Below are 19,651 nucleotides of genomic sequence, written 5' to 3'. Positions count from 1 at the left end.
TCTCTGAAAATGACATTTTGCTGTTCATGAAGCTTTATAACAATTGAAATACAAGATATTGACAATTATTTCTTGGAAAAACACTAATTATGAGCTATTATAATGTTTTCTATAAATACATGATTTGCATCAATTGAATTTAATAATATTCTTGTTCTAGCAATGATTTTTAATAGATACTTGGGTAAAATAGATGTAATAGGATTAACTTCTTTACAACTCCATAACCTACTCCAAAAATGTTAGGGACTTCAAAGTAATTGTTCTATAATCATTTTTATTAAAATGGCAGCCCTCTGCATACTGTTTTAGTCTCAATATTCTATTAAGTTTCACAGGTAAGGAAGACCTTTATATGTCACATCTGATATGGTTGTCTTATATGATGGCTAAATACACTTTTCTCTGCAAGTCAGCTTGGTCAAGAATCATATTTCAAAGTATCTGCTAGCAAGAATTTGAGAATACCTCCACATACGTTTCATTATTGTTTCCATTATTTTCTTTTAAGAATATAATTTTGAGAAAAAATTGAATATGGTGAGAAATTGACATTTGGGGATTATTATATGGCTATGTGTTTTTCTTCTCTGCCAGAAGCCATGATATCATGCCTTGATATTCAGTCAAATTACAGTAGTATTCATTCATACAGTAGTATTCATTTGTTAACTTTTTCTTGGTTGAAATTGTAGTTACTGGTTGCAGACTAGGAACTGGGACTGAAAAATGATAGAATAGCTGCTCTGTCTCACAGTTTCCTGTATCCTTTTATAGCAGTAGACTGTCCTAGACAAAATGCATCATTAGATTTTTTTTCTGGTCTTTTTTAAAAGCTGTTTCCTTTTTCCTTCTATTTTAACATTGCTTTCTATATAATTCACACTAACATTTACTAAAACGACTACATAAATGACAAGAATGTGTACTTAGATTCAAATGATCCAGCTGAGATTCAAGTCTTGTCTTAATTCAGAGTAAAAACTAATTTTCATCTTAGAGCTTCAATGCAGGAGGACACTTAAAGGAATCATTATTCCTCATTTTCCAATATATAATTTACTGGCTACTTGAAAAGAGAAAAAAGCAATAAAAATGACCCTATAATGCTCCAGCATAATACTGCAGTGTTATATGTAGAACAAAAGCAGTACAATAAAACAGTAGTTATTTTACAGTTGGTTTTTAGTCCAAAGTTACAGGTTTATTTTATAAGCTTCCTCCAGTTCTATTGTCGTCCTGGAATGTGTGTTGATTTTTTTTTTCTTCCGCTACCCTGTTCATCATTTACCATTGTTCATAGAAAAGCCTGACTTCTGCTTTCATGAGAAAGACCCTGGAATCTGCCGAGGCTATTTTTCCAGGTATTTCTATAACAAAGAGACAAAGTTATGTGAAATATTCAAGTATGGTGGGTGCCTAGGAAACCAGAACAACTTCAAGAATTTGGAAGAATGCCAGACTACCTGCCAAGGCAACTGTAAGTTGTTGTCCTTATTATTCTTAGTTTTATTCTTGTATAAACAGTGTTGTGTTTTGAAGGTATCTTGCATGGAAAAAAAGGCAACTTAGGGTACCCTGAGGTGGCAATAATTTATACCTGAAATTAAGATTAATTATATATTTTTTTTAAAATAAAAATACAAAAATGAAAAATATAAACTAAAAAATCTGATAGGTACTATTAACTTTAATGAATATTACAGGATTCCTACTTGTTTACTTTTCTCATGACAGTTAATCTAAAATCTGCCAGCTGCTTGGCTTTATAATATCATAAAATGCTAATATGTACTTTTTAATCTGTACATCTGAATATACTCTTTTCAAACCAAGTCTTGTAATGAAAAGAGGTGCTGATATAGGAATTTCTGTTTGTACTGTCTCGTTATTGTGCGTTGCTAGCTTCCCACCAAAGAATCATGGGAAACCTGTCCCTCACTTCTGAATGATTTGGCTCTGCAGCTTAGGCTACAAAACAGCCATTCAAACTGACCATAGATCACTCATCCACTTCCTCGTCCTACTAGTTCCTATGAAATGTTCTATATCAGAATATAGTAACCTTCATAACTCCTCTCCCCTTCACAAAGTACTTCATTTTATTCATAGGGCGAATACATTTTCCCACTCAGAGCCTCCAGACCCTTTTGTCTTGCTTGTCTCTAGCGGGCCTTTTTCCAGGACTGTTTCATAATCTGTCATTTTGGCAAGGGGAACTTGAGTTTATTCACATTTAGAATAGGAAAGACTCACTATGGTTCTTTTTTAAAGACTTTTTAAAAGATATACGTATAAAGCCATGTGCTTTTCCCCTACCTTTGCTGAAGCATTTCTTCCTGGGCTCTGATTCCATGTTTACCTTCTGGACTAAAAGTTGCAGAATGCTTTTTTTTTTTCCCTGACTTTAATCTGAAATAACACCTCCATGTAAATATGCATGAATACCCAAGAAGAAAGAGAGGATTAGGGGCCATTGCCATGGTTTAAATAGATGGAAGTTTTTACCTTAGTGATATTGAATCGCTGATACCAATTGTTTTTTGTGTTTTTTTCCTTATTGTTTTCCTTTTGTTCCAGTTGAAGAGCATCCTAACACTGTGAACAGTACTTCCCCAGTAGAAGAACCCAACCAGTTCCCTGGTGTTTTTTGTAAGAATTTGCTTTTGCTGTTTATAGTTATCCTTTTTTAACACAGTCACTCCTTGGCTTGTCCACTTATTCTCCTGTTTATTTGAAGATATGTATGTTAGTTAAAATACATAAGCACAGTGAAGTCAGTAACTTTAAAACTAGCTTCATAGCCATTTTCTTGTCAGTAATACATATTTTGAAAAAGGCTTACAATTGCGAAGGTTAGAATGTCTGCTAGTAATATAAAAATAACATTACTAAACCATGTTTGATTTAAATCTTACACTGGTAAAATTAAAGAAGAAAAAAGAATCCATCCCAAAGTCGCCTCAGCACATCAGTTTCCTATGCCTTTGGGACTTAAAGAAATGCTGCCTTTTAGTGGTATTAATACTGGCATGGAGCAAGTCAAATGGGTACCAATCATAGCTTATTTTCAGAGGTTTGTTGTGTCTAGATAACCTGTCACTTACTGTTTCATCCCTTCTTTTTTTTCCTTTTAGTAAATCTGTTGCCAACTGCTCCAAATGAGAAGTCCAGCACTCTGAACAGTAGTTCCCCAAAGGAGGAGCGCAACCAGTTTCCCATTTTTTTTGGTAAGAATTCACTTTTGCAGTTCTTAGCTCTTGGTCTTTTATATGCGCTCTGGATTGCTTTTCCATTTTGTCATGGTTTAACCCCAGCCAGCAACTAAGCACCACGCAGCCGTTTCCCCCTCCCCTCTCCCAGTGGGGTGAGGAGGAGGAAAGGAAAAACAAAAAGTAAAACTTGTGGGTTGAGATAAGAACAGTTTAATAACTAAAGTAAAATATAATACTAACAATAATAATAATGAAATATTAGAATAATAATAGTAATGAAAAGGAATATAACAAAAAAAAGGAAGGGGGAGGGGGGAGAAAAAAAAACCAGTGATGCACAATGCAATTGCTCACCACCTGCTGACCGATGCCAGAGCCGCGATCCACGCCTCCCGGCCAACTCCTCCTGTTTATATACTGGGCATGACATTCCATGGTATGGAATACCCCTTTGGCTAGTTCAGGTCAGCTGCCCCGGCTCTGCTCCCTCCCAGCTTCTTGCACACCTGCTTGCTGGCAGAGCATGGGAGACTGAAAAGTCCTTGGCTTAAGATAAGCACTACTTAGCAACAACTAAACCATCAGTGTGTTATCAACATCATTCTCACACTAAATCCAAAACACAGCACTGCACCAGCTACTAAGAGGAGAGTTAACTCTGTCCCAGCCGAAACTAGGACACATTTCCACCCATTTTCCAACATATCTGAGATTAAAGAATGGGCTTCCGTCTATGTCAAATGTTTTGATAAGCAGAGAAAGTCAAAGCATAGAAATATATTGCTACTTACAGATCTTCCATAAATATCAGAAAGTGGAAGACTGACCACATCTTGTCCTTTTCTGAAAGTGTGAGCTTCCTGAAGGTCTGATAAATACAAAAATTTGAGGACCAAGAGCAAAAGCAGTGATGCAGAGTTCTTCTATTCAAAATTAATGTTTTTGTGGGGATCTAATTGGCAGCTGATTTAAAGCTCCTTTTACCCATTAAAAAAGGACCATATTTGGATTTTGGAATACGGCACAGTATATTTATCATAATAGATTTTTGTTTTCACTAAGGCTATATTAAACTCAGTTCTTGGTTTGAGTATAATCAAAGTGAGTGCGAATTAATTTTGTGTCTGCTTCAAGGTATTTTTGCACTATGTATTATAATGTAGATGAGAATCTACATTTTACTGTAGAGGGTTAAGTTTTAACAGTTTCTGCAGCTAGACGCTGTCCACTATAGATTGCTGGTACTTGCTCACACTGTAAAGGGTGATTGAATTTGAGGCATGTCATTTTTATGATCCACAGTTGTGCAAGAGGAAACAAGAAACAGTTGGAAAAAGCCTGAGCGTTCTTACCAAGTATTTCTGTTGTTTTTTTCACATTTACACTTACTTGTACTTTTGGGGATTCAGTGATGGCTTACAGATTCATTTGTGTTTTATATGATCTGTAAGATAATGGACAAGTAGGTTAACATTCCTGTGCTCTTTGCGTAGAATGGTATGTCTAATAAAGCTTGAATGTATGTTGTATTCTGTTTTTTTGCTTGCGCTGTGATCCACATGTACTGCTGGGTTGAGGTAAGTTTCTGTGATAGTTCGATTGTTTACCACATACAAAGCATCAATACACTGTTATTAAAATGACTGAGTATAAAACAGGAAAGCTTTCAGCAACTTATTTTGCTGAAAAATATTTGAATGATTGAAGGTCTGGTAATAAGTCTAGGGACATAAGAGCGTACACGTTCCCTGAAGGTTTTTACTCATAATATGAATCCCCAAATCCCCAAAACAACTAATCTATACAAGCAAAAGGGCATGATTCACTATGTTTTCTCAGAGGAAACGGAAGGGTTCTTGGTTGTGTCAGCAATAGTGAATTTTCTCGTAGAGCAGATTTTGGGAGGGAGAGATGAGGGTAAGAGAAAGAGAAGACTTGAAGGTTGGTGGAAGAAAGGGTCAGGGAACAAGGGTAGGTGGAGTCAGTGTAGATGGATGGGTCAGGTAAGAAATGTCACCTTGGAAGGACCAGTGTGTTTCACTGGAAAGTCTGAAGACCCCACAGGTTCTTCCCTACTATATAACCTTTCTCTGTCTTGCACTAGCCTGCCCCGTGCAGCCACCTGCTGCCATTCTGTTTATCAGCCTGTACCTTTCAGGCTGCTGGGCTAAAATTCTGTGCTTTTGTGCAATCCCACTACAGGGGAAGGAAAGGGTAGGGCCAAAACTGACAGCTGATTTCTCCACAGAGATGTGGAGAACATAGCCTCCATTCCTGCTATTACTAGAGGTAGATGTGTAAACTGAAGCTGCAAGGTAGAGCTCTCTCACACAAACATGCACTGTGACTCCCCATGGCCCTCAGTGAGGGACAAGAATCTGGCTGTGCGCATATGAGGTCAGGATGGACTGTTTGGGATGGAGTGGCTGATGCCCATCTTCTCAAGCACAGGCAAAGTAGTTGGTCTGCCACTGTAACATCTATTTTACATGTATATTAGCCTGGCTATGTATCTTCTTTTTTTTTTTTTTTTTAAATACATGACCACTATTAAAAAAAAAAAATCTGCAAGGAGTTATCTCTTCTACAATACCTTACCTCACAATTGAGATGCTATTTCATCTTGATTTCAAGAAAAAACATATTATTGGTGGTATGTATAACTCTGTAATGATATCAGATTAATAGATTTCCAACAAAGTTCTTGATCTTCAGAAAATTAAACTCTTCTATGGCCAAACAGAACAAACTTTTTTTTTCCTGCATATAAACGTGAAACTTCTAGTGCTATCTCTCAGCAATGAACTTTCTGCAGAGAAGGAAGATTGTTCTGTTCTTACTCTGCTGCAAGATCTAAAATAACTTTTATTCTGGGAAAGTTAAGAGAAATTGAAGCCAAGGATCAAACCTTTCATTTTTAGATTATACAAAGTGGCCTATGGTAGGAAATTACGAGTGCTATACTCTGCATTTGATTTGTGAGATCTAAGTGGGATGCAGGATCAAAAGTCAATTTTCAACTCAGCAAATACGGAATGGCACACAGAGGCAGTTCCTGTTTTACTTCTCAAAGTCAGGGCCATATCTTTTGCTGATATAAATTGACACAGTTCTATTCGCTATAGTGGATCTGCATCAATTTATGCCTATAGAGTACTGTCAAGTGCAGATGACTCATTATTTTTGTAATAGCTTGTCTACTTGAAGATTCTTTTATTTTCTCTTTGCTGCAACCAGAAATGAGATACCGAAGTCTGCATATATCAAAAATCTGGCAATAAATCTGAAGCTTCATGAACATCACACACCCGTGTCTAGCGAAAGAGAATGTAGTAAGCATTGTTTCACCAAGATGACTTCAAACTTCTTTTGTACTGTGATCAATGAACAGTTCATTGTCACACAACCCCAGCTAAGCCTAAGGGATAGTGATTATTGTTGCAATGCAGGGTTGGGATTATTTTTGATAAAGATGAGTCTATATCTGAATATGCATGTTTTGGAGATTCTGAAGTATGATCATGTCATCTGTTCACACCACAGAGAGGGGTGTCTGGGATTCAAGAAAAGGCCGTATTATAAGAATTAAATCTTAAACCATACACGTTTAAAGATTGTTTAGGTAGCAGTGAAGGCTAAGATACGATAGTCTTTTTATAGGCAAGAACAATAGCCTTTTTTATCTACTGTTTATTTCATATAATTAGTTTACTGATTTTTTCAGAAACAAAATATCAAATATTGCAGTTTTGGGTCTTATTCTCTCACCAAAACAAAATCAGTCCAAACATCTGCATCATCAAGAAGAAGAAGTAACAGAAAGATAACAGAAAGATCTACACTGTGTTTTGCTGTTGTGAAGCCTGAAACCCATTTGAGAAGCTCCTGCAGAGCTGGTGGCACGAGTTCCGGTTCCCAAGCTCCACTTGAGATGGGTTCCAAGCTCTAATTTCCTTCAAACGTTTTTGATGGAATTGGCGTGTTTCTGAGGAAAAGTTTGTATTTCATTGTATCAGCATTTTCCAGAAGAAAACTTTACACCTGGAAATGTTTGACTAACTCAGCTTGGAGGCTTTCATTTGTCCTTTGCCTGTATGAATTGTAAATTCTTTTTTGCTGTGCCTGTTCATGACCTGACTTATGTCGCATATTTTTGGCAAATACTATACATAGCAAATCCAAGTTTATGAGCTTGCTATTGGATATGTAAAACCTGTTTAAATCAGGTATTTTGGATAAACAGAATAGCATGAACACAAGGGTAAAGCCCGAGTCTTAAGGCTTGTTGCTGTCAATGTAAATAACTGATTGATTTCTGTAGAAATTGCATCAAAGGCCATAGGATGGGCCATGTAGTTGTGTGTATAAAAAAGTTAGAAAGCATTTAATGACATTTATTAATTTTCAGTTTCATATGATCCACTTGATGTTAACATGTAATGAGTTATGTAATGAGTAATGCTACTTGCACTGTGAAAAAAAATTGCTAAAATGTAATCTAAATTGAGAAAAAAAAGTAGAGTTAAAAACAGCATTTCTATCTCAAGTAGTCTCTCAATAAAGTTGATATCTGTAATTCATAGACCTGTAATGACTAGATTAGGGGAAAATAATTCTGATAGTGAGACATGTATTACTATTTTTTTTATTGTTTTCAGTGTGTACCCCTTCCTCTCTGGATAGTTTTGTGGGTTGTGGGATTTGCTTTTTTCTTCTTCTTTTTTCCTTCATAGAAAAAGCAGGAGATAAAACATTTCAACAACTCTCAGAAAAATGAGCTTGTAAAACCAAAACATTTGAGAGGGAAACTCAAGAACAGGCATAATATCTAAACTTACTGTAACATCATATATATAAGTACAGTGTTAGAAGCTGGGGCTGAACAGAGGAAACTTACCTGGATCTGATGCTCCCAGTGACTATGTTAATGTACTGGCTCACAGGCTTGTAGATTGTCCTGCCAATAGAGATGTTGGGCTGGGCATGACACAGTATATATTTTATGTTTACAGTAACTTAAAGTTAACAGGTCTTTTAGTGATCAGTATATTAAAATCAATTCATAATTTTTATGATCCTCAGCAGACAGGAAATTGATAAGTCATTTCATTTTTATTTTAATATACTCTTAGGTTGAAAAAAATGGCTGCTATATGGCAAAACCAAGAGGTTTTCTTCATGGGCTGCTTGCTTATGCGAGTGTAAAGAACATGCAGATATTTTGAAGATGAACAGGAATAGCGTTTGGTATCTGGGGCATTTATCTAGCAATGATCTAGACAAAGAACAATATAATTTTTAGAAAGTACAAGAGGGATTCTGAATAGCATTTGGATGCCGCTCTGCCAGTTGCATTATATGTACGTGGGTAGTCCTTATTTGCCAGTAACCACATCACTGGCTCCATGGCTCCCCTAAAGCTTACAGTCATTGTGAGAACTCCTTCATGAGGAGACTGTGGAGTCTCTCTGGAAAATTCCACATACCAGATAAGTAATTTACATTAAAAAATATATATTTAAATTTTGTTATATCATTAACAAGCCTATGCTGTTTGGCCCTTTCATCACTGGCAAGCCTTTCTGCTTTGTTCTTTTTAGGTTCAGAAATTAACAGGTTAAAATAGGTAAGCATTTTTTTTAATGTTGCTGAACGTATGCTTTGAAAGCTAACATCTTCTCCAGCTAGAGAGAGATTAAATTAGTTCTAGGCACAAGAGTTCTCAGAGTGGTACCAAAAGCATTGCATTAGTTAATTTAACTACCATCTTCATGATAAATAAAACAGTAGATTTAACATAAATTGTATCACATTGTGGGTTCTTACTCTGGATGCAGAGTGAACCTTACTTTTAGAATAATGTCACAGTTATAAAAAGAAATTAAGTAGTGCTTATTTTACAACCTGAAACTAACTTAATCGATCTTGAAAAAACAACTCATGACTCAGTTTTTGCATTTCAGGATTCTTTTTGAATAGTATGATGTTGCTAGCACAGCTTCAAATATATTAATTTCATTTTGCTGTCTTAGCTTTCTGTAAATCACTATTCTATTTCTTTCCCAGCAATTTTTCATACTTTTTCACCATGCCAGTTCAGCTATTTTACTTGTCAGATGAACCTTTTTCAGCAGGTGTAATATGTGTAAGACAGATAAGATATAGCATGTTCTTTTTGGACATTTTCTTGTCAGCCTCTTGTTGCCCAAGTTAATTCATAACTTCTTGCTTTCAGCAACTCATCTGCTTTCCACTTTTGTGACAACAGGATGTCTTCAGCTCTGTTGTAACCAAATTATTCCCTAAAATTTTTACTTGGTTTTTCTTCTGAACCACTTCTACCTGGCTTTGTAACTTCAAGAAGGCCATCTGACTATCTTCATGTTTCCATTTATGCATTCAGATCTCAGCTATCTCAATTCTGCTACTTGAAGGAAAACAGTGCTCCTTTAGGTCCCTCATAACTGATGATATAATGGCTCCCATTCAGTTTCTTGCATCCTGTGCAGCAATTGTATCAGTTCTAATTTTATATATGAGTCACTCCAGGGTGATAGATGATGGAGTTTCTCCGGGTTTGGGAATTCCGGCATGGATTTGCTTCTTGAACTTGTTCCAGTGCCCAGGTACTTTGGATACCTCAGGTTCATCTTCCAGTGTTTCAGTTCTCATACTCTCGCTTGCAGCGACACTGAAGAAACAAACCATCAGCCTACTCCTTGGAATGGTAAAAACCTAATAGCAGCACTAAAGCACCAGCATCTCAGTCACTTTGTGCACTTATTCTTCATGTTCAATCCTTTATTATTCTGCAAGTTACACGCTATTTCTTGATAATTGCTCAGTGTTTTCCAATGGACTGGTTTCTGTTACTTAGGTCAAGCTTTCTGTATTCATATGACAAACCCAATATTGAGGTGTTGAATCTTACATTGGAAATGCTGGGTACTTCTACCTTCTACTTGATTTCAGACTGTCTAGCAGTAATTAGGAAAATTCACTTCATTAATTATCATAAATATTTACCATATTTTTAAAGCTGTCCAAGTTTAATTTATTTCACTTCACTTCCTACAAATACTTCACTTGAAACTTCTCTAATTGAATTTGAATACTATCTCCTATCACAGAAATGGCAATTTTATCACTAAATATATAGGAAACAAACCTTGCTTTCAGGTAAGCTTTGGCTGGCTTTTGGAATTCAAAGAGAGAATAACATTTGCTGTGGTATTTTTTGTAATCATAAAAACCCAGACGCTTATGTAAAGTACCCTGGATTTTCAGGAGGACAGAATTAAATTTGCCAGTAAATGTCATATAAATTTCAAAGTTCTGTGAGCTTCAATCAAATATCAACATAACAGAAAACTGGTAAACTGCAGTGTTGTCTCTAACCTTGTTTTTCTTGATATTTCCAGAACCACCCCTTATCCCTTCTTTGTGCATGACCCCTATGGACAGAGGACTTTGTAGAGCCAAAGAGTTAAGATTTTTCTACAACTACTCAACTGGAAGGTGTCGCCCATTTAGCTACAGTGGTTGTGGTGGGAATGAAAATAATTTCACCTCCAGAAAGTCGTGTTTGAGGATCTGCAAGAAAGGTATGGGAAGCGATACTGCCACAGACTATCATAAGAGGTAAATATTATGCAGGCTGAAACATTCTTGCAACTTTTGGCAGTAAGTATTGGCCTGATAAAATGTAATAGTTGAAAAACTTAGAAAAGTGAAAATGGAAATCAGAAGAGAGACAGAGCTAGAGAGAGAAAGATGGACAGTAAAATACAGTGTACAAGAACAGAAATGAGACAACTTGGCATTGGTCAGGCATATGAAGACTTTAGGTAAGACAATGTTCTTTTTTCTTTTTTTTAAGAATATTTCTTGAAAACAAGACTTGTCTCATTTCTGATAATCTTGGATGTGTTAGTCATACAGCATCTAATCTTACTTTCTTCATTTTACCTTTAGGATTCAATAAAAAAAAAGGTGAAAGAAGATTAATAAAAATCAAGAAGAAAAGAAAGAAACAGTCAGTAAAGGCTCTGGGCGAGGAAATCATCCCTGAAAGAATACAACTCTGATTTTTATGGAAATGCGAAGTAAACTACTATTCACCTGTGAATGAAAGCCTTTAGTGTACACCATTTAAATATATTTACTGTACTGATTATTTTGATTACATATTATTAAGCTGCTTATATTTTTGTTATGTATTTCTCATTCATGTTAATAAACATTACCTTTTACTTTGATAAAGGCTTTTAAACTGTAGTTTGATTGTATATAATTGTCAGAGCTGAAACAGGACAGAACAGAGTGTGTGGGTGTATAACTCATAATGATTAAAAAGTAGACAAGATTCAAATTTACTTTATTACCCCATCATTCTTTTTTGAAATCTATTTTTGTGCTAAAGAAAGCATAATGCTTGTCAAAGAGTAATCACTTGTCAAGCATGATTGCTTCAGTCATAGATTAAAAGATAGGTGTATTGCTATAAAGAGGAAATAGACACTGGGTTTGTTTTAATCAGATTTATTTTAGGTTATGCAAGCTAGATTTAACTCCATCAAAGTGCATATAATTACACTATTGTAAAATGAATGTGAGATCAGAATTAACCCACCAAGAACCATAAAGAGAGTGTTAAAGTTGTAAATGTGTGAAGCAATGTGACAAATATTTGCAAAGATTTAAAAATATATTTGCTGGGATCATTGATTTTTATCCTTGTTACTGAACTAGACTCATGGTTAGCAAGTTAATAATTTCCAGAAATACATATTAAATTTTTACAAAAACCAGAACAAATTCCTTTCATAGAAATAAATACTGTTGCTTTAGAGATAACACTATGCTTACTCTCCAGTTGACTTTGAGGGGTTTTTTGATTGGGTTTTTTTAAGACTGACATGAAACAGTGGTACAGTTCCTGCCCTTCTGCAAGGCACCTCTCTGATCTTGGGTAAATCTTTTATAATGAGACTTTTTCTAAAGGAAAGGAAAAAAAAAAAAAATAAAGAGGTAGTTGGTTTCCTATTAAGGTTTTTAGAAACACCTTGCTGCCTATGAAACAAAAGATAGCAGGATATTTTTTAATCTCTTCCCTATCTTCTTTGATGTTGTAAATTTTTTTTTTTAATGTATCACATTTTCTCTTTATGCTTAAAACTACTGAGGATAGTTACACTGCTGTTTGTGAGAGGTGGTGTGGAAATAAGTAGCTGAAATAGATGTGAGGGGCTCGGACACTACTGCAAGGAGCAAGGACAGCAATGACAGAATAATAAAGATCTGTTGGACTAAGCTGCCTTTGCCTGTGCACTATGAATCGCATGTGTGATTTCAGAAAACCTATGTTTTATCCACCTGATGAACTTTGGACTAAGTCCGCGAAGAGGCTAAGCTTTACTGCTGAAAATGAAAGCATTTATGCATTCTAAATATCTGGGTGAGGAGGTAAGTCACAGATTTTTATACAGAAATTCTATCCAAATCTCTTTTCTGGTGCCTAAGTCCTTTCATGACTCTTCATCTAGGATCTATTAAGTCTGATTTGAAAAATACTCATGGAACTGAAATGTACACTAGAAAATATTGATGTAGAGTCTTGTCGTATAAAATGTATGAGCACCACAGACTTACAATGCAATAACGGTATAAATCAGACAAATGCAGTTCTGACAGGAAACCTATAAACTCCGTAGACTGCTGAAAACTAGTAACGTCAGTTCTCTACACAGAATTGATTTGGTGCATCGTTACCTGCCAGTTTCAGTTCCAGTTTGATATCTTCCCCTTCTAGTTCATCATTTTTATTGACCTTACTCTCCAGGTATCGTCTGTACTCCACACACTAGGAGTTGAGTCTGTAGATGTGGGTTGCACTGCACAGGAGCAGAGCAGTAGGTTAAGTACTTGGACCAGCTGGAATTTGTCATTGCAGACAAGTGGAGAGCCCATGGTTTAAACTGCTCCCAGGCCTTTCCGCTCGTAGCATAGCAACTGCCTTAGCACAGTAGTGTATGTGGCCTCCGAAAGCAGGAGTTGCTTTAGGCACAGTAGGTATGGGAAAGTCAGGGCTTACCAGTGCGCTGAACACTCCACTGATGCCAGAGTTACCCTGCTTCTACACTGACACTAGCTTGTGTCTGCCTGGCTAGGAATGCGGGTCAGCACACAAACATCTGCACCTTTTCTTGTATAAATTTTATGATGAAGGCAGTAAAAATATCTGATCTTTCATTCTTAGTTGTCATAATTTCCTGTGGGCTGCCAGCATTAAAACTTACATAATTGCTAGATCGTGTGATGTACCTCGGAGTGGAGACAGAGCTGAGGTATGTGCAACTTGGTTTCTCCAGTAGCTCAGTGACTCAGTAAGGATATTCTGAGTCTATGGCTTCAGATTAAAGCAAAAAAGAAAGTGTCAAGTGCTGGGTAAGTAACTGTCCTGGTTTCGGCTGGGATAGAGTTACTTTTCTTCCCAGTAGCTGGTACAGTGCTGTGTTTTGGATTTAGTGTGAGAATAATGTTGATAACACACTGATGTTTTAGTTGTTGCCAAGTAGTGTTTATCCTAACTTAAGGATTTTTCTGTTTCCCATGCTCTGCCAGCAAGCAGAAGCTGGGAGGGAGCAGAGCCGGGGCAGCTGACCCCAACTAGCCCAAGGGCTATTCCATACCATAGAACATCATGCCCAGTATATAAACAGCAGGGAGTTGTCTGGGAGGGGCAGATTGCTGCTCTGGCATCGGTCAGCGGGTGGTGAGCAATTGCATTGCGCATCACTGCGGTTTTTGGTTTTTTTTTTCCTTTTTCCCTCCCCTCTTTTTTTTTTTTGTTATATTCCTTTTCATTACTATTATTGTTATTATTTCATTATTATTATTGTTAGTATTCTATTTTACTTTAGTTATTAAACCGTTCTTATCTCAACCCACGAGTTTTACCTTCTTTCCTGATTCTTCTCCCCATCCCACTGGGAGCCACGGGGGGAGTGAGGGAGCAGCTACGTGGTGCTTAGTTGCTGGCTGGGGTTAAACCATGACAGTAACACGTTTGCAACAGCCGCCTTCTGTCACTGATGTCTGACAGATAGGCAGTACTATCCTATAGACCATGTTAAAATCCTTTTACAAAGAAACATGGTATTTCCTAGCATGATTCTGAGGTATTTGACCATGATTCACATTAAACTAAAACATCTAGAGCTTTCATGTAAAAGAGAATGAAACTCATCCTTTAGCAGCAGGAGTGCAACTTTCAGATAACTCCAGTGTTTATATGAATGTGTGTTATTGGTGGCAGTGTTTCTTTAAGGAGAGTTTTTCCTCACCATCAAGCCCAGATAAAGGTGATGAGGACAGAGCTGTTTCTGAGGCAGTGTCCTCTGCCCAGCTGTGACTGCAGCTCTAAACCTGGTGGTGTTTTCAGTTGTGATGGGACCCTGATCAGAGCCTTGCAGGTGTTGGGGGGAAGGGGTTTGTCCATGGTGTTTCCTAAAGCAGTCCCACCAAGAACACTAACAAGGATTTGTAAACTCTCTCAGTTTTATTAGATCATAAACTAGAATGATGAACTTTCTAAAACAGAATATTCTGAATGAGACAATAGATATAAAAGATAGACAGGAATGAACAGATGCATTTGTGCACAGATTGCCTTGTGATCCCTGTGTCATTTCATGGCAGTATCTCTCCTTCAGGCCCCACTCTTGGTCCAGCGACTTGTCCGTGGCTACCTGGATTCAAAACCTACAAAATCCACCCTGGAAGTCTAGGAAAAATTGTTCTTTCTGTCCCTGCAGAAACCTGGCTGCGTGGCTGCTCCTCATTCTTCTAAGTCTCCTGCTTGCTGAGCTCTCTTGCAAACTAACAGGGTCTCCTCACTCAGTGTGCTCAGTTGTTCCCCAGGACTGTGCAGTCTTCTCTTCTTGCAGAATTGCTGTAGCTAGGACAAGACTAACAGGTACTCTCCCATACTCTCCCACCTCCTACTTTTATTATACTAAAGAAACTTCTCGTGCATTCATTTTGTAGTAACAGTGATTAAACAAGTGATCCATTGAGGGATCTTATGTCATTGTTGAGACAGAAAAAGACTTTATAGTTATAGCATCTCAACAGTACCTCTATTTCAATTGACTAAGAAAGCATTACAAACTCATTCATCTTTTAGGCTCATTACTTAGCGCAATGAGAATGAAGACTGGAATGTTGTAGGCTGTATAAAAATTGACCTGATTATAATCAGAGATTTGATCTGAGAGTGCATGCTCTTCTTGGTGTGTATACTAGGTTTGGCCACCATACCAGTTATCCAGCTGTCTTCCTATCGTATTTTTGTATAGCTCTACAGTGCATTGAATTAGTTTTTCCCACAAAAAGTCCAAACTGCAGTGTGATCTGATCTGATCTGATCTTCATCAACGCCACAAGAAGTTTCTTTTGTGCCCTTCTCCTTCGTTCACTACTTTTCATTCCTGTGTCTCCAATATCTGCAGAACAACCAAATGCAAGAGTAAGAAAAAAGGTCTATGCATTTCTCACAGATAATTAAAGGGTGAATGTAGAAGGGGGGATGATTGATCCACAACACAGGGAAAAGAGAGGGAATCAGATGGCAGAATGGTGAAGAGGTCAGACAATGAAGCTATGCTAAGGTGTTACGGTCACTGTACATTTCCACTAGAGTCTGTTCACCCAGTCATTTCATTCCAGAATCTGCCCCGGTGGCTTTGGAGGAAATATGCAGTGTATCGTGAAATTTCTCCCGCTTCGTATGATGGGAGCCAACAAGCCGAAGCAATTTTACAGAGGTTTGATGAGCTTCCACGTATCATCTGACCTGCAATAACTTGGTATGTGCCTTTAGTCCATACAGATGATGAAGCAAAATGTCTTTGAGAAAGAAAGTCTTTTTTCCTCACATTTTTACTGGTATGCCGCCCTCCTCCTTTTTACTTTTGATCCCCTGCTTCTCCTTTCTTTCTAGTTCATTTGAGCCAGCATTTCTCCCTGCATCTCCAATCCATCTACTATTTCAAAACTGAGATATTTATTTACATTTTGAGAAAGTCTTCATCCTTCTAGATTCTACCTTTCAAACATATTAAAGTGGACATAAGGATTACATTTCATGACTGGTTGCTTTCCATGGTATCTCCTCTTGAGAAAGAACCAGGTTCAAGTAAAGTAGAATATACATTTATGGTTATTAAGCATTTACGCATGAGCTCTTAATATTTTATTCATAGGCAATACATTGCCGAACGTGAGGAGTTTCCTTGGTTTTGTTTATCCCGTAATCTCTTTTGAACCTGTAGCAATGCCACATCGCAAGTCACTCGTCAAGGATTTTTTTCACGTGACTATTTTGTCACCGACGGTCCGCGAGTTAGGCATCCCGTCTCGAGGGGAACAAGACACACGGATAAGAAGATATCCTCGGTATTCCCGGTTCCTCGACTCGGCGGGGTACGATCAGGTGCAGGCGCTGGTGGGAGCCGGGCCGCGGGCTGCTGCGGGGCGGGGCGCGGGCGGGCGCGCGCAGCCCGGCCACTGCGCGCCAGGTGGCAGCGCCGCGCCGCGCAGCGGGGCCCCGCGCCGCCCCACGGACCGCCGCGCGGGGGCGCCGCCGGGGCCCACGGCGCAGGTGTGGGGCAGCAGCGCCCGCGGCGACGCCTCGGCAGGCCTGCCCCGCGGGACGGGGGCACTAGCCCCGCTGGTGCAAGGCTCCGCGAGAAAGAGCTTTACGGGGAGTAAGGCCTCTGCAACAAACGGCGTCGGGAAACACGGCGGCTAGCGCCTCCGCTGCCCTGGGCACGGCCGAGGGCCGGCACTGCTGTGCTGTGCTGCCTGTCCGGAAGGAAAATTTGGGAAAAAACGGCCTACCCCGCCGGTCCCTTTATCGTCAGGGGAGAGGCATTTGTCACAACTGCAACGCTAGAGAGAGGGATTCTCAGAGCCGATCATGAGTAGTCCCATTATTTGCAAAACCATACTTATCCTTGAACTTTTCAGATCAGATCAAAATTTGTGATAAGTAGCGGAATGAGGGTGTTTTTTTTTCTTTTATAGTTTTAAGCCTTTTTTGGTTAAAGTACAGTTAGTTGTGCTCATTTAGATCCCTTTTGAACTGCTCACGCCCACGCTGTTGATAATCCAGGGCAGCCTGTATTGGTGTAATTTACAAGCCTTTCAGCCAGAAGGGGTAGCTGAAGTAGCGTGGAGGCCTTCTGTGTCTTTGAAGTGCAAATTACACCAGCTGAGATGTCTCAAATACCTGTAGAGTAGGAGTAAGAAAGTTCCAATGGTAGCTAAATAAGTAGAATATAAGACTTTTGAACTAAAATAAAAAAAACCCCAAACCCCACACAACTCCACTGCATTTGACATGCCAAATCAAACATTGCCTATGTAATAAATCTCTCCAGCTAATTCAGATGCCTGTCTTGAACATGTGCGCTTGGCTGGAATACATGGATTATTTTCTAGGTTACAATGTGTAATGTACCATGTTGTAGTCTATAGCCTAGACATAATTGGTCTACAATAGCGCAACCAGGCTCACTTCTGATGAAATTCCACTACCTGAGGTGACACCATTTATTTCAGAGAAGTTAATTTCCATCACTGTTCAGAATCAGAGCTAATCCCCAGTTTATATCTGTTTACATTGCCTAGAAGTTGAGAGTGCCAGTTCTTAGTTCTTCACTGATTATAAAACTCAAACATTCTCCTGTTGACGCAAGATCCTCAAAGCACCAACATTCACAGGTGCCAAATGAGTATTAAAGTCATATGCCTGCTCTTTTAGTGACTATCTAGAGTGTGATTTCACAATTCATATTATCCGTTGGCCATCTGGATTTAAAGTATTCCTGCTCCTCTTTTCCCTCTTCTGATTTTTCCTGACCCTGGCTTGGGGTTGGGGTTTTTTTGCTTAGTTTTGGGTTTCTTGCTGTTTTCATTTTTGAGGAAAAGATTTTCAATGGCCAGATGAATTCCCTCATCCAGTTCACAACATGTTCCACAAATGTTTCTGCTGGTAAAAAGAGTGGATGAGCAACAGCTAGTGAGAAGCAAGCAGAATACTTTATCTTGTTTCAAGAGCAAATTAAATGGTTATAATTTTGATGAGCACTTACAAAAACACAACCTTTGGGAGGTCCTTATGGCGTTCCATAAGGAGTACTGGTGTTACAGATGTTAATATTATTTGAGCTTAATGCTCCATGAACTCCCCATTTGTTCAGCGTAGTATTGTCATGTGCACACAGCAACTGTCTACTGATTTGGAGAGCACAGATTCTGTCTACAGCACAGGTATCAATTGTACAGAGAACAAGTGATAAATGCTCTCAAACATTTTTAGGTCCTGATACAAAATTCTTTGAAGCTAGTAGAAGGACTGCCATTAATTTTGTTTTGTCTTCAATTATGGCAGTTTTCAAACTGGACAGCTCATCCTTGTGCTTTCAAATCACTGGCATTTAAAAAAATGCATCCTAGAGTTCTGTGCAGCAGTAGTAATATGCCTTTTTTCTACCCTTGATGTTTCAAAGACTTATTTACTTAAACGTGGGTTTTTTCCTTGGGTATAAAACAAAGTGGCACTTTAAGTTATGCACTTGCTTGAATTTGAAAATTTGATTCTGACCTGTAATGCAGTTTTAAATTTGAGGGATAGAAGTGTTTCTCTATAGAGCTTTTCAGCACTTACAGTATGGGACATAATGCAGCCCCTGCAGTTTCTGGCAGCGGTGGGTCAGGTCAATCATATTAAGGAGGAATGCAGCTATTGTATGTTATTTGTCTCTGAATAAAGGTCCAAACTGATTTATTTCTCTGGGTCTAGTTCGAGGAGGAGGACAAATCTCACTGGCCCGCTATGTGAAAAGACAGGTCCCGTGGTCGTCTCCTCTCCAACAGAGCGAGTGAGTATTTTCCGACTGGTTTTGGAGCGCTAGCTTTTATTCGGGGCGGCCGAGCTGCAGCCGACCTCGGGCAAGGTGCGGGCAGACCGTCTCCCGACGGGAGCAATGCTGTCCGAGAGCAGATGGCAACCATCAGGACTCGGGCAGCTCCCCGCTCCTGTCTAGAAATCTCAGAGGAGCCTGGCTTCCCCGGGACGTGCCATTTGAGAACGAAAAGTAACTTAACGCTGGCTGCAGGCGGGGTCAGGGTGATGTAACAGGAAGCTCTGATGTTTCGCTGCTGCCGCCGCTCCTCGCTTACAATCTGACACGCTCCCGGCGCTGCCCGCAGCAGCGCTTCTCCGCGGAGCGCGGCGCGGCGCGGCGGGGGCACCTCTCCCCCTGCAGCTACCAGGCTCGGGAACTGGATTATACCCAGCGGGAGGATCAGGCTCTCGTAGGTCTCTTCTTTGGCCGGGGAGGCAGGGAGGGAACGAAACATCTCCTTTC

The 19,651-nt window shown here is 38.9% G+C and overlaps 1 protein-coding gene across 5 annotated transcripts in view; it reads left to right on the top strand.

Annotated features, from left to right (window-relative positions):
- Positions 1-11,532, top strand: part of TFPI (tissue factor pathway inhibitor) — an 82,915-nt gene extending 71,383 nt beyond the window's left edge. For 4 of the 5 annotated variants that reach the window (XM_050899770.1, XM_050899771.1, XM_050899769.1 and 1 more), the window contains 5 exons: positions 1,304-1,480; positions 2,581-2,652; positions 3,138-3,230; positions 10,637-10,819; positions 11,190-11,532. In XM_050899770.1, the coding sequence (XP_050755727.1) occupies positions 1,304-1,480; positions 2,581-2,652; positions 3,138-3,230; positions 10,637-10,819; positions 11,190-11,302 (638 nt within the window). In that variant the 3' untranslated portion in view covers positions 11,303-11,532. Of the gene's footprint in view, positions 1-1,303; positions 1,481-2,580; positions 2,653-3,137; positions 3,231-4,517; positions 4,738-10,636; positions 10,820-11,189 lie in introns of those variants that run through there. The other variant, XM_050899773.1, reaches the window with a different exon arrangement.
- The last annotated feature ends 8,119 nt before the right edge of the window (positions 11,533-19,651 follow it).

Source organism: Gymnogyps californianus, chromosome 7 (assembly GCF_018139145.2).
Source record: "Gymnogyps californianus isolate 813 chromosome 7, ASM1813914v2, whole genome shotgun sequence".
Lineage (NCBI taxonomy): Eukaryota > Metazoa > Chordata > Aves > Accipitriformes > Cathartidae > Gymnogyps > Gymnogyps californianus.
This window is presented reverse-complemented; position numbering and strand designations above follow the sequence as displayed.